Here is a 15,741-nt window from a genome sequence, read left to right on the forward strand (position 1 = left end):
ATAATCTGATCCATTAGGTGTTTATTAATGCCTGTGTGGTGTTATTTTTAAAATGTTGACATTTTTGAGTTAGTAATTAATAAAATACAAAGGTTCCATCTCACAAAACATAATGGAATGTAAAAACTTTGACGCTCAATATCTCTGAACTACCCTAAACGGAGATAGAACCTTATAATTCTAAGCTCACGAACTCTCAGCAGCTTAAAGAAGGATTCATGTTGGAGTAATTTCCACTTGCCCCCCATTCAGGACCAATCTTATAGAGACAGTACATGCTCTCTCTCTCTACCTGTCCCACTTGCATGCCGGCACATGCATAGACATGCACACGCACGCACACACGCATGCACACACATGCACGCATGCACACACACAGCATCCATCTGGCATGGCCATTAATCCAGCTGTCTGGGCAGATCATATCTGCCTATACACTGGACAGTAGTTCCTGAAAAGATACACAACATTTGCATAGCAACTTCTGCTCAGGTGTCTCTCAGAACTAATTAGTTCAGCGCTTCCCTACTTGAGGCTGGGACATCAAGTGAGGAGCCATTCCAGGGCAATGGCATGCACATCCAAGTTCAACCAAAGGTGCATTGAAAAGTAGATTGCTTATTGTAAACATGTCACCGACCACTGCACATAAAGACAAATGTTTCTGATCGTTCTTGATGAGATATTGAGGTGTCTTATTGTGCTTCTTCTGAATATGTTCAATATAAAGTGCCAACACAGCCAAGAAGAACATGAATGCTGTTATAGTCATGGTATCAGTGTGTTTTATGTGCTCAGGAACATGAGACACATGGCAACAAATGAGCAAGTTGTATGATTTAATTAATGCTTTTTGAGGGTATTTAAGATGTCAATGTCACCTCTATAACATCATGTAGTCCCGCATAAAGTGCTACCTTTTGGAAAGCCTGTAATCTTTTGCTAATGCACTGCTCTCTCTCTCTACAAACCACAGTGACACACAATTACAGTGTGTTTCTCCACACTGTATAGCTGCTTAGTGGAGGAAGAGAAGAGCAGCCATAGCCATCAGTTACTATGGAAACTATTATAATTAGCCTACTATCTAGTGTCTTCAAACCAAGTGATGAAATAAGTTAATTTAACCAGCAACCAACCATGAACACAATGAATGAACAGAACATTTCTTACTTTTACACAAATCAGTCTTTGCAAAATGTATTTCATCTGCAGCATATAGCTGTGTTTGCTGAGTGGCATTTCAATCATATTAACACAGTCGACTGTATTTGGTATGTATTTTAGATACCGTCTGACCCATACTAGGAGTGTCATATTGGATGGAGGAGATTACTGTACAAACAATACTGTTTTGGACATGGACATAATAATATGCATAGAAATATGAATACACATACTGTACGAACCAGTACATGTCGTTCCGCAGTGTGTGGGTGTTCAGCCGAAAAAACTGTCATGCAGAAGTGAGGAAGACATTTCCAATGTTTCTGCCATTACTGTTTGCTCACCACTGTACCTTAATAGCTGTACCTCTGTATCTACATATAAACATGAAGAAAGAGGGAACAAGTCGGCAACCAATCAAAATGTTCAGACTTTTATTCTGAAAAATGTAAATACAATTCAGCGTTGTTGAAAATCAATGACACACTCAGCCAAGATATTGCAATGCAATGGATTCGGTGAGTAATCCCTACTGCTCTACACTAACTAGGTAGTAATGGGGATTTTCAGAATAAAAGTCGGAACATTTGGTCGGTTGCTGTCTGACTTGTTCCCTCTTTCACCAGCTGCTGTCACATATGCTATTTACAAACAAGCTTATATTTTGGGTTCTGATGGGGCATTCATAGGGCATTCATATGTTATATTCTTCAAGAATCAATGGCTATATTATACAGTATCATTTTATTTCAAAGCACACAAATGGATGTACCAATCCCAGATTGCCCCTTTAAGCTTGACCTCTCACTTTAAAAAGATGTGATTGCCTATATTAGAATTGGGCATGCTTTTATTGATCCACCAATCAGCCCTCTGGACTATCATCCCAAATGAGAGCGTCTCCATTTCTGGGACTACTTTGAACCAGAATCATGTCACTGAGTCAGTGTCCAAGGCAGCCACTAGTTCAGTGCTCTGTGGAATTCTTGGATGTTGCCCCTTGGGAATCCCTTACAAAGCCCAGTAAGGCCTTAAGGCCGATTTAAAGTTCTGCATAAAGTCGACGCCGTAGGCTACGCGTAAGCTTACGTAGTCCCGCGTGACCGTGCGTAGCCTTGACGCGCTCCTCTCAAAAAATCTAAGTACGCGTCAGCGCGTCAGCTCTGTGATTGGTCCGCTTGGTAGCACATGATTCAGACAAGATTCCGACTCTCTCGTCGGCCAAAATGCGGAAGCCATGATAGAAATGTCATTTACTTTTTCTGTAATTACTTATCAATAAAGATTTGAAAAATTATGATAACCATCGTATTATCTTAGTTTAATGTCATTTCAATGCATCATAGAACGTATTTACAACAAGCATAACAACAAAAAGATCGCTATTATGCCGCTTGAGCTTTGAGCTCCGTTGACTTCCTAACCGGAAGAGGCACAGCACAGGGGCATAGAAAACACACTGCCACCTAGCGATGTGACGGTGTAATTGCAGCGCGGCCTACGCAGAAGTGTAAAGTGCGAGAGCCCTTACGTAGGGAACATAAGCTACGCACGTAAATTCGACGCAGAACTTCGGCCTTAACTCGCCATTTTAATCCAGATTTATTTATAAAGCCCAATATTGCACATCCATAAAAATCTATTCATGTCTCTGTGGAAACTGTGTATTTAGTTTGGGTCTCCCCTCTCTTGCATTACTCTCTTTACTGACATAATCAGCTCCTTCTACAAATCCCCCTTCTCTCGCCATGGGGACTATGCTACTTTTGATATGCTGTTTAAGGTTATTCATGGTAGTAGAGAGGGACCTTCTTGGAGATTCTCAGCAGTGAAAAAAGGGCACTGGGAAATCCCTTGAGGGAGGTCATGGAATTGCTTTTTAATTGATAGACTGCCACAAATCATAATATGATTGATAATGAATGACACAACATTGATGACACGCATAATTACATGCGTTTTAATCATTTATTTTTAAAGGAAGGGGGGTGTATGTAGTAAGGAGGTGCTCTGTAACTGATATTGGATAAGGGGGCCTGTTTTAGACCATAAAGCAGTTTGGTAACACTTTACATTAAGGTCCCATTTGTAAAGGATTTATACATGTTTTAGAATGTGTTCATACATAATTTATAACCAGTTTATTATAAATAGGTCAAGCCAATGTATAGTTAGTCAAGCTAGTCAAGCCAAAATATTTCAATGCAATGGATTCAGTGAATAATCCACTACTACCTAACTATAACACTACTTTACATTGTTCGCAGGCTCACAAAACAACCTGTGTTAGTTGACTAGCGAGTGTGTCATTGATTTTCAACAACGTTGACATTTATTATTATTATTTGTATTATTTATTGACGTTTTTCAGAATAAAAGTCTGAACATTTGATCGGTTGCCGACTTGTTCCCGGTTTCACCAGCTGCTGTCATATTTGATCTGAAATGAAGTGTGATGCAGAATTTATCAGAATTCCAAGGCAGCAGTGTTGTATTCAGGACTGAGCGACATTGGTGATTTGAATCATTCATGATCTTTTTCATGTAAAACCCCATCTAAAACTACAACCCATGTCACACCTGGAAGGCTCAGACATTGAAATACATATCCTGCAACATCACTGAATAGTCTATTCAAGGTTTCATAGCATATGGTCTGTGAGGGGGGGGGGGGGGGGGGGTATTGGCTCAACATAGTTCAGGAAGGGAGATCGGTGGGGCGGCACAGTGAAAGCTAGCCAATAGAGACAAACAGTACAGAGGGATCTATTCTACAGCAGGCTGTAAGGCCGTATGTTATACCCTGAAATGTAAGAGTAATGGCTTATGTTATACCCTGAAATGTAAGAGTAAGAGTGTATGTTATACCCTGAAATGGGACCTATCGTACATGGCGAGGGCTGCAGGGATCGTGTGGCAGGAGACCACACAGGGACGGCTCAGAGGGTAGAGCCAGTGTTGAGAAAGGGGGATGGGGACAATCAAGATGGCATGGGGTAGTATCTCACTACTTAGGGCATGGCTAGCCGGTGCTGGATTTGGCTGAAACGGCGATGATCTGATATCGTTTGTACCTAACGGCTACATGACTCTGAATTCGAGAGCTGACACGGTGACAATATGACCAACTGTGAAATCCTTACAGGAATAACGTGTTGTTATTCTGCAGTGGATTATAGGTTTGTCTGCTAATGGAACATTTAATTTCTACCATTTGGTTCATCCACAGCTCAGAAGTCGCAGAAGTCTTCTCATCACAAATAAATAAATAAATAAATATGAATCCATATAGCGCTCAGCATTCCCATATAGATAGTCATCTATCTATGATATTACTCACCTACACATCATTTCACATGTCACAGAAAGAATCATAGGCATACACACACACACACACACACACATACACCCACACACACACACACACACACACACACACCATATGTTGAAATGAGAACAAACAGTGTCTTTACAGTACTTACCATGAATTTCTCGTTTTCTTCCCCAGGACTATACATTGACCATGTACTTCCAGCAGTACTGGAGAGACAAGCGTCTGGCCTACTTAGGGATCCCCCTCAATCTAACTCTGGATAATCGGGTAGCAGATCAGCTGTGGGTGCCTGACACATATTTCCTCAACGACAAAAAGTCATTTGTCCATGGTGTGACGGTGAAGAATCGCATGATCCGTCTCCACCCAGATGGCACAGTTCTCTACGGTCTGAGGTGGGTTCTATTTCAGTAGAATTCAATTAAAATTCCAAAGTCCAAATTCAAAGTGGATCACTGGATCTGTTTTGTTTTTTTTGCAATGGGGGATGTTGTTCAGAACTCAATTTCACAGAGGTGGCCAGAGGTGTGAGATTTACAATAGACTTACACTCTGCTCCTTTAAGTATTTAAATGTCTCTTCTTGTGACATTTTGATACCTTACCAGTAGACTCTAACGGCTCCAATCTTATCTTGATCAAAGATGACTTGATCCAAAGAGGAGCTACTCTTTCTTACAATAGAAAAAATAAATATTCATTGAAATAAATATATTGTAATGACAAGGCAACAAGTCATACTGTAATGTATGAAAAGTAATAAAGGAGTAGGATCTCCAAACATGGGTTAATGTGGCATATGTGTTGTATATTACATTACCTGTACATTACCTGCATTGACTTCTGGCTCTTGCTTTTAGCCTCTCTAATCTAATCTGATACTAATGGAAACACCATGACTGAAGATGAATGCCCATATTACGTTTCTCTGTGCAGTTGTCTGTAGTTATTCAGAATACAGTGATGCCATTGTTCCCTAAACAACTCTTTGGAAAGTAGTGATAGTGGTTTTATCAGCTAATCTCTTGATTCATGCAGTTGGTATGAAGTGAGGTAGGTCCAGATTAAAGGGCTGGAGAATGTGTGGTTTCCGTTGTAGCTGTCGCTGAAAGTGAGTCTTCTTTACTCCTGTGTGTCTGACTCAGGATCACGACGACAGCAGCCTGTATGATGGACCTGCGTAGGTACCCTCTGGACGAACAGAACTGCACCCTGGAGATAGAGAGCTGTGAGTGACATCAAAGCCATCAACCTCAGAAAATTCAATGAGCAAAAAATAAGTGGAGATGACTATGTCATCTATGTGTCAACTTAGTACATTTTTGTACATATTATAGTCTGATAGTTCCTTACACTGAATGTAGTCCATGGGTCAGGAGAAACTGTAATCCATGGTTCAGAGTTTACATAGCCACTACTAACTTCAGCTAACTTTGCCACAGCAAAACAAAATGTGATTGGATAATGTTCAAAATGACATGGTCAAATCAACTCAGTCAACTCGGTTCGACCCCTCACTGGGAAACTCCCCTCTTGTGTATCTTTCGCTGAAGACCCCTGTTCATCACGTCTGGAACAGGCAAGAGAACGAACCGAGTGGTGGTTCCATAGGCAGAATCCCAACTTGGATTCTATAGCTGGTACTTTGTGGTTCCACAAGGAGCCAACAACCACCTCTGTCTCGCCTGATGATGCATAAGCCTCTCGCCCAGATGACTGGTTCACAATGATAGACCTAAAAGATGTGTCATTCTGTATCGAGGTTCGTCAGCCACACAGATCATTTCTCAGATTCGGAGTTCATCTTATGAGTACCGGACTCAGCACTGACATGGTGGAGAGTCTTGTGCCCCTTGACACCCATAGCTCCCCCATGAGGTGAATCCTCAAACAACGGGTTGTGACGACAGTTATGTCCACAGTAACGTACACCAATCGCTGTTGAGGAATACATTCTCTCCAACTCTATAAGACAGAGATTGTTGACAGAAAAGCTGAACACAGGAGTGGACTTACTATTGTGGTGAGGAATGGTTACTACACCTCTGCAGGTCGTCCAAGAGGGTTGGAGACGCTACGGAGATCACAGATCGCTGTACTCCACCAGGACACAGACGCTCTTGCCCACCAGTGGCCACACATGCTCCTGTATGCATTCCCTCCATTTGGTCTAATCCCTCCTCCCACCGATTATTTCACCCTCATCCAGAGCTTTTGGATCTATGGGTTTGGCCCGTGAAAGTTTCAACCAAGTCTTGGGAGATCTGCTTCTGAATGTGGCTGCCGTGATTCAGAGGTATAGGGCACCATTCCACTAGAGGTCTTTAAGACCTGAAACGAAGGCTATTCGATGTGCAGTGAGGAAGATTCTACCCTTTCAGGACCCTGTCTCCCCGCGATCCCATGTGTTCTTACAGGACCTGCTCAATAAGGGCAAAACTTTAGCTAGAACTTTATCTGGCTGCAATTTCTGCGTGCCACATAGGCTTCGGGGACGCACGTCCCTCGTATGTCATTTCATTCGTGACAGTTCAGACTCATCCACCATACGTCCACTCAGTTAGCCCCCTGGCGTTTGGCAGCGTCCTGAGCCCTGTTATTTTGCAGGGTCTCAAAGTGAAGGGCTGAACAGGGTCAACCCAGGTTCTCTGAAGGACATGAGGAAGAGCCCTCACCTCATTGCCCCTCGCACACTGAGCTCATGAAGAGTGGTTCGCTGGAGGAAATGGCATCCCATTTCCCTTTATTGGGACGGCGGATTGAACCATGCGTGATTGAATAGGGGTCTTCAGCGAAAGGCACACAAAAGTGCATGTCCAATAATGAAGGGTCCCCCTCATCTCCTTTAGAGACCCTCTGTTACAACCTCTAGACTTGGTTGGTAGTGACTTTGAGCTGATTTAGCCACACAACTTGAACTTTGTCTAATTGCCCCCATCATTCACACTGTTTTTTGTTAGCCGTGGATATAGTTAGCTGAAGATAGTAGTGGCTATTTAGACTACTCTGAAGCACGAATTACAGTTTCTCCTGGCCGATGAACTACTTTCAGGGTAAGGAACCATCTGAAAACAAGGTGTGAAAAATCAAACTATCCCTTTAAGCAGTACTTTATACTACTGTTTAAAACAATGTTTGAGTTTGTTAGCAACTATTAACTTGTATTGATAATGTGTGCAGTAAATAGTGTGTGATTACACAATTCACAAATGAGTATCAGAGTTGGTAAATAGGGAGCTACACTGTAATTACACATACTGTGATATAGTAGCTGCGTTAACACATGGTTTCACTGTTCAACAAATCTACTAACATCATATAAAACATATTATTGCCCAAACCTTCATTCAAAACAATATATTCCAGTAAGTGAGTTTTAACCCTGTATCGTGAGCTTAGAATTATAAGGTTCTATCTCCGTTTAGGGTAGTTCAGAGATATTGAGCGTCAAAGTTTTTACATTCCATTATCTTTTGTGAGATGGAACCTTTGTATTTTATGAATTACTAACTCAAAAATGTCAACATTTTAAAAACACCACACAGGCATTAATAAACACCTAATGGATCAGATTATGTAAAAAACTAAATTTTGACAAAAATGGAGATAGAACCTTATAATTCTAATGTCACGGTATGTCTTTCATGTTTTGCAGACGGCTACACAACAGATGATATTGAGTTCTATTGGAAGGGTGGAGACACTGCTGTGACTGGGGTGACACGCATCGAGCTGCCGCAGTTCTCCATAGTGGACTACAAGCTGGTATCCAGAAATGTTGTCTTTTCCACAGGTGAATACATAAATACATATAAAAAACCCTAAACATTAAAAGTGATAACTATACTGTATGTAATCTAGTTATTGCCTTGATAATGACATAGATTATTCCAATATCCAGTATTTTCACTGGAATAAGGCTTATAGGATGCAAAGAGCAAATGACTGCATTGACTTAGTATCTTTCACCATATTTCAAATAGGCTATTTATTCCAGAGAACAAAAGATGGTTAAACCACATACTGTATGTTGGATCATTAAATCGGAAGAGCCTGCTGAGGAGAGCTGGATAGCATGGCAAGCATGTCATACTATTTTTAGCCCCTATGATGCATGATGCCCATAATCTTTTTTTCAATCTCTATACTAGCCTTTCCCCATTGACTGTTTCACTTCTTTGGAGCGGTGTCCTCTAGTTCTGATGTCGTTACCAGTTTGTGTGTGTGTGTGTGTGTGTGTGTGTGTGTGTGTGTGTGTGTGTGTGTGAGTGTGTGTGTGTGTGTGTGTGTGTGTGTGTGTGGAGTGTGTGTGACTGCGTGTACACATGCATGTGTTTGTTTGTGTGTGTGTGTGTGTGTGTTTGTATGTGTGTGTGTGTGTGTTTGTATGTGTGTGTCTGTGTGTGTGTGTGTGTGTGTGTGTGTGTGTCTGACAGCAGCCATTAAAGTTTAGTGTCCAGTGGCCCTTTCCCCTGCTGCTGTGTAGCACTTCAAAGACTATCTCAAAGTCTGGCTAATGACCAGGTTTCCTCCATGTGCTTCTGGCTTCACTCTGAATCACACAGGACGAGTGAATGATGGTTGGATGGCAATTACCCAGCTGTTTCTTCTGGAAATCAGCCTTGGATTCAGGGCATTATATATTAATGCATAATAAGACCCACAACATCAATTATTCCGGTCTAGGCATACGTGGAAACAGTTGCAGTAATGATTTGTTTTCTCTGTTCTCGTCCACTCTATTAGTAGGTACAGTAAATGAAATTGATATTAGGTGAACATAGTTCATAGAACAAAGCATCACTGACTTTTACATTCATAGAGTTTTCAATATTTTCATCAATATTATTTTCATAATAATAATCATCATCATCATAATTATTACATTCATCACCCCCTTCCCCTTCCTCCTCCTCCTCATCACACATGGTGTACCTCCCACTCATTAACTAAGCACTGACAATATAGCTGGGTCTCTGGATGTATGTTAAACACCCACATCCTGCTTACCACACATTTGTTTTAACACCTTCTTTTGTCTCCTTCTGTTTGCCAAAATGTTAGGATTCTTAAAGGGATAGCTCACTCAATAACACATTTGTACAATCTTATGGGTACATTTGTTTCTATACCTATCATGTGATACACAGAGAGGAAATGTGTAAAATATGTTCACCATAAACAGATATATCCATGAACAGATACATGATAAATCATATAATGTGCTTGTCATTTGCCAGATCATTGAAGAAATACTGTACATCATTGAATAACTAGCAAATCAGGCTCCAAGACCACCATACATGCTTAAATTATCAGATAGTTTGATGTGAATAATGTATCTAGATGTTAGTGTACAATTATCTATCATTGGAAAGTGTCCTTTTTTCCCTAGTATTCACAGTTAAGTTGTTTCAATTCATTGTGAAATATGGTTCAAGATGCTTGTTTCCATGGTGATAAATCCAATCCATGCTGCTATCGCCATGGAAACTGAAACAAAACATGAGTATGCTCCTTGAATGAGGAAGTCGTTCTCCTCAAATGTTGTTTTTGTGCAGGTGCCTACCCACGACTCTCTTTGAGCTTCAAGCTGAAAAGGAACATAGGATACTTCATCCTGCAGACCTACATGCCCTCCATCCTGATCACCATCTTGTCCTGGGTATCTTTCTGGATCAATTATGATGCCTCTGCTGCAAGAGTTGCATTGGGTATGTGCACCATGTGTTACACAGTTCACTATTAATGGCACATTCCATTGTGATTGGATTCCCTTATCATCAATGCCTTTAACACAGTCTAGTGTTATAAGGGTAATATAATAGCACCGAAAAAATGCCTAAATCATAATATAAACTAATGGCCAGTGCAACCCATACCTTGTACTGTGTGTGTGTGTGTGTGTGTGTGTGTGTGTGTGTGTGTGTGTGTGTGTGTGTGTGTGTGTGTGTGTGTGTGTGTGTGTGTGTGAGAGAGAGAGATGTGGACATTAATGCAGAGAACATCAACATGGAAAGGCTTTTCGTCCCCTCATGAACAGTACAGTAAAGTAACAAAAATAAGAGTTCATTGCAAAGGCATGTGATATCCGGTCTGGGCTACTCAGGAGGCAACCAGAGAACAATTCACTGCCAGTGATGGATTGTTAAGAGCTTTCAGTCGCCACCCAGAAGGGTGCTTTGTGAAGCTGCCAGTAAGAGCCATGACCAGGAGATCAATGCAGCTGGCAAACAATTGAATTGTTCGAAGGCAAATTAGATTTTCAGCACTGCCAGTGAATTTCAACTCAAATGACCCACTTGCCCCTAATCTTATTGTAGCACAGTTTCGCCACTCTCTTGAGTGGTGTACCCTTTGCCCAATACCTTTGAGGCTAAATCCACCGAGTTATGTAGCTTAGTGTAACTGGTAAGATACAGGATGGTCTACACTGCATGCAGCCTACTACAGTATTTTATACATCAGAAAAGAGAGACCAATAAGCTCTAGAGTTCTTACCTGTACTGTGTCCATTAGTGTATTATCAACACTGTACAGGAAATGCAGCAAATGGTGTTAGACCAGACACACATTTAAGTGTTGACCATATCTCTTTTCTTGAGTGTTGAAGATTGGAATAATGTATTGATTATAACATTAACAGGCAGAGTGCTACAGCACATGATGTAGCTTGCACAATGGTTAAAAAACAAAAACAGCAGAGTTGAAACTTACTGTACTAAAAGAAGTGTTAAAGATATTCACTTTTAGACAATAATACTAGTTAATTATTTTTGCACAGTACTGATACAATTAATATGTACCTTTCTAGTAGGTAAGACTATTACAGTACAGTACACACACAAAGCCTAGTAGTATTTGGTAATGGAATTACATAAACAATTAATACATCATTATTAATAATTGTCTGCTATGAATGACACAAATTTTTTAAAAAGTAGGTTAAAGATTGTTTCTGTTTTTCATCTATTAGGCTTTGATATTCGATATCTAGTGGAACTTAACAAAACATATACAGTATATGTATAAACTCTAGAACTATGCTTATGTAAGATACCATGCATGTTAATCTATGTAGTAGCTATGGAGTACGACCACATTCACCCTCACTTTCTGGAGCCAGCATACTGTATAGACAAATAGGAGAGAATAAAGGAGACAGTAAGAGACAGAGGGTGAGAGAGAGAGAGGGAGAAAGAGAGAGAGAGAGAGAGAGAGAGGAGAGAGAGAGAGAGAGAGAGAGAGAGAGAGAGAGAGAGAGAGAGAGAGAGACAGAGAGAGAGAGTGAGTGAGTGAGTGAGAGCCTCCATAAAAAGATATTTATCCCCAGAGAGTCCAGTCTCCTGATGAGAAAGGAGGGAGGCCCACAGGCGGTGATTAAATGGTCCGGATGGTGTGAGCAGTGAAGGACAGAGAGTAATAGAACCACAGCGAGAACACCTATAAAGAACATTGCTGCTGTTAAGCAAAAACCTAGAGATCGCACCAATGAATGAAACCCAAAGGGGTAGTTCTGCTGTATCTTACACACACACACACACACACACACACACACACACACACACACACACACACACACACACATGCACGCACGCACACACACACACACACACACACACACACACACACACACACACACACACACACTCACACACACACACACACACACACACACACACACACACACACACTCACACACACACACACACACACACACACACACACAAATCTTTGCCCAACCCCCCCCCCCCTTAAATGTTGCAGCATGTACGTATTCTCTAGTAGCATTGTTTTGATAAAGAGACAGTTTTAGGAGGTACTGCTTAATATGGCTAATGTCACTCTCAGCTGGAGGCAGAATGCACAGAATTGTTAAAATTAGTTATTTGAGCATGCTCAAGGGGCATATATGTCTAACTTCTGGATTCCAATTACAAGCAGAAGTTATTTGTTCAAACAGGCTCATTCATGGCAAAATTAACACTAGAAGCCCCGGGTCAAGAGTGAGGTCAGGAGACGTCCATTTATTGACGTTAGTGTAACAGTGTAATTATTGTATTCGATCAATACAATGCAAAACATAATGAACTGGTTGTGTTTAGTCAGGACTTTGTATTTGTATGTTTAACACTAGTCTTACAAATATCTAATAAAATATCTCTGCCAAACCCATGAATGGCTAACTAATTTAAACTGGAATGTGTCACACACATAGACAGCAATACAATTACAGTTATTTCCATGACCAATGCACGTCGACATGTGAACATGCCAGCCAAGACATGACATCACACCCGTATGTCGAAACTATCTATTTACAGTAGACCTTGTATTCAATGACCATACTATGATATCTCTTCCTGTGTGTGTCTGTAGGCTACAGTATTAAACAATACTGAAAGTGGGCAGTCAATGCATAATGATGTGGATAATAAATGAAGCAAACAACTTGCGCGTATGTGTACGTGGCAACATTTTCTATTGCATTAACGGAAGCGGGAGCTTTCCGTCCTCTGTCAAAAATGCACAGCACAAGGACACTGGGTGATAAAGAGTGAAGCGACCCTCAATCTGTAATATGCTCTGTCCGTCAATATGCTATATTCAATATGGAGCTCCTTCAAATACAAGGTGTGGTATTGTAATGATTCTTAAGTTGTGACTAAACAGGGCATTGATCTAATACAATATCACACTAACGTCAACAAATGAACCTCATTCTTTGCACCTCACTCTGGGTACTTTGGCTTCTAGTGTTTAAGAGATTGAATAGAACATTTTGACAGACATAACTGAAGACGGACTCTTTGCTGTTCTTCAAATTTGCATCAGGATTGCTTGTTACTGAGTAAAAGTACAAATACAATTATTGCCACGAAGGGATTGTTGAAACTATGTAAGAACAACAAATAGTGCTAATTATAGACTGCATGTAACATGTTATCTCACCTGGTCTTCATTGAAATGAGATAAACCTTCAAAATGTCTCTTGTCACCCAGGGATCACCACTGTGCTCACCATGACCACCATCAACACCCATCTGAGAGAGACCCTTCCCAAGATCCCCTACGTCAAAGCCATCGACATGTACCTGATGGGCTGCTTCGTCATGGTCTTCCTGGCCCTGCTGGAGTACGCCTTTGTCAACTACATCTTCTTTGGCAGAGGACCACAAATGCAGAAGAAGCTTGCAGAGAAAGCTGAGAAAGCCAACAATGAGAGGGCCAAATATGACACCAATAGGGTAGGACCCTTACTAGGAACTCTAACACATTGTTGTCTGGGCATCAGAATAAAATGGTGGACTTGATGTAGACTTTCCATCCAGCAAAATATCCACACTAATATGAGAATAGATCAGAGACTCTGATCACACTGTTCTGTGTTTCTCTTGGTCACTTCAGGAGGGAGGTAATAGCAAAACGTCGTCTGTTAAGAGGTCAAATCAGGTAAAAGGGCTTCGTCACTCACACTCGGTGAGTTTGACTTGGTGGACGCTTCTATTTCTCTATCTCACAAGCTTGCCATTGACCAACATGAAGTTTGGTTTTTCCATGACATAAGGTCATCATAAGAAGGACTTCAGCCTGCATTGCCCTATGTTCAATTGTTGCTTTTGAGTTATATTATTTTGCTTGAATCCAAGCATGCTTATCCACAAATATCTACATGTCATTACAGTGCTGCTGTTTACACTGTATTGTTCTTCATTCAAACCCACATTCAAAGTGGCACTCATGTGCATGCCTAATCTTGTCTCTCTGGCCTCTTACCCTGTGCAGAGCAGGAGTCATGGCATGACTTGTTGTAGCTCATAAAGTCAACATAATGATACAAGAGTTAACTCCTCTCCCTCTCTCCTCAGGCGGAGTCTCATGGGAATATCCTGCTAACGACCCTGGAGGTCCACAACGAGGTGGCAGGGAATGAGGTCACCACCAGTGTGGCAGACATCAGGAACTCCATGTCCATGAGTTTGGACAGCACCGGGGTGCAGTGCAGGAAGCAGAGCCGCATATCTCGGTCTGCGAGCCGCCACAGCCTGGAGAGGAACGCGCTGAAGAGGACCCGACTGCGCAGGCGCTCTTCTCAGCTCAAAATCAAAATCCCCGACCTGACGGACGTTAACGCCATTGACAGGTGGTCACGGATAATCTTCCCCTCCGTTTTCTCACTCTTCAATTTAATCTATTGGCTGTACTATGTCAACTAAACTGATTGGTTGGGCTTAGGTAACGTTATTATGTTTTTCTTTCACTGTTGCTTTCTGTTTTTTTTTTACATAGGGATAGGGAAAGTTTTGCTATCAAATAAGAGCCCTATACAAGAAGGACAAAATGCTTTGACCTCTTTGTCAAAGTTTTTATATGTGCAGTCTTACTCAAAGTTAGATTGTGGTGGATTACACATTTTATACAGAATATACAGGACTTTGTAAATAAATTCTCTTGGAACTGGGTCTTCATATTTCCCAGATGATCTGCCCTGCACAATGTCCTCTCAGCAGTTTCTAAATGGAGAGCTTCACACACAACAATTCAAGATGTGCAATTTGCAAAATAAAGGAGACATAAGACTTAATTTGCTTTAATAAAACAAAAAACAACTGACATTTGATGAAATTTGTAATTGTTTAAAGTGTTGAATGTAAATTAGAATTATGCTTGTATGGAATGCAGAACATGAAGAAATCGTGTTCGCTGAATGATCCTACATTTTTATATTATGCGTCCTGAATGCGCATCGATGCAAAAATATATACTCAGTTTTTGTGATTCTTAGCCATCTTTATCACATATGAATATCTTTTTTGCCTTGGGTAGATGATAAAGTGCACATACATTATTAGCAACTTTTACAGTGAAGTGGTCCTGTTGATGTATTTTTCTGTAGTGTATTATTGTCATTATCATTATGAATCCTAATTCTCAATATTATCACCTACTGAGCAGGTACAGCGCTTTAAAATGTTAAAAGGTTTGTTGACGATTAAGATGTCTCAGGTTATAGACTTTTCTTACTGGCATACTCTAGGCAAATATTTTTGTCATTGAAATGGTGATTGGGTATATAAACATGCAGTGAGTGAACCTGCCATTGATATATTATTTTCTTCTACCTGACCTTGTGACAGCACAACAGAATTGCACTCTGTAAATCTACGTTCTTCAAATCAACTCCATCTTTGATAGTTACCCAAATCTACAGCCAAGGGCCTTGTGCTATAACCTGTCTTA

The 15,741-nt window shown here is 40.8% G+C and overlaps 1 protein-coding gene across 2 annotated transcripts in view; it reads left to right on the top strand.

The window, feature by feature from the left end:
* Window positions 1-14,717, top strand: part of LOC308158633 (gamma-aminobutyric acid receptor subunit beta-3) — a gene marked incomplete at both ends in the record, with an annotated part of 30,410 nt that extends 15,693 nt beyond the window's left edge. For both annotated transcript variants that reach the window (XM_080532312.1, XM_080532313.1), the window contains 6 exons: window positions 4,676-4,896; window positions 5,646-5,728; window positions 8,156-8,293; window positions 10,062-10,214; window positions 13,504-13,748; window positions 14,370-14,717. In XM_080532312.1, the coding sequence (XP_080388438.1) occupies window positions 4,676-4,896; window positions 5,646-5,728; window positions 8,156-8,293; window positions 10,062-10,214; window positions 13,504-13,748; window positions 14,370-14,717 (1,188 nt within the window). The remainder of the gene's footprint in view (window positions 1-4,675; window positions 4,897-5,645; window positions 5,729-8,155; window positions 8,294-10,061; window positions 10,215-13,503; window positions 13,749-14,369) is intronic.
* Between the last annotated feature and the right edge of the window lie 1,024 nt (window positions 14,718-15,741).

Source organism: Nansenia antarctica (assembly GCF_963989245.1).
Source record: "Nansenia antarctica genome assembly, chromosome: 5".
NCBI classification, from domain to species: domain Eukaryota; kingdom Metazoa; phylum Chordata; class Actinopteri; order Argentiniformes; family Microstomatidae; genus Nansenia; species Nansenia antarctica.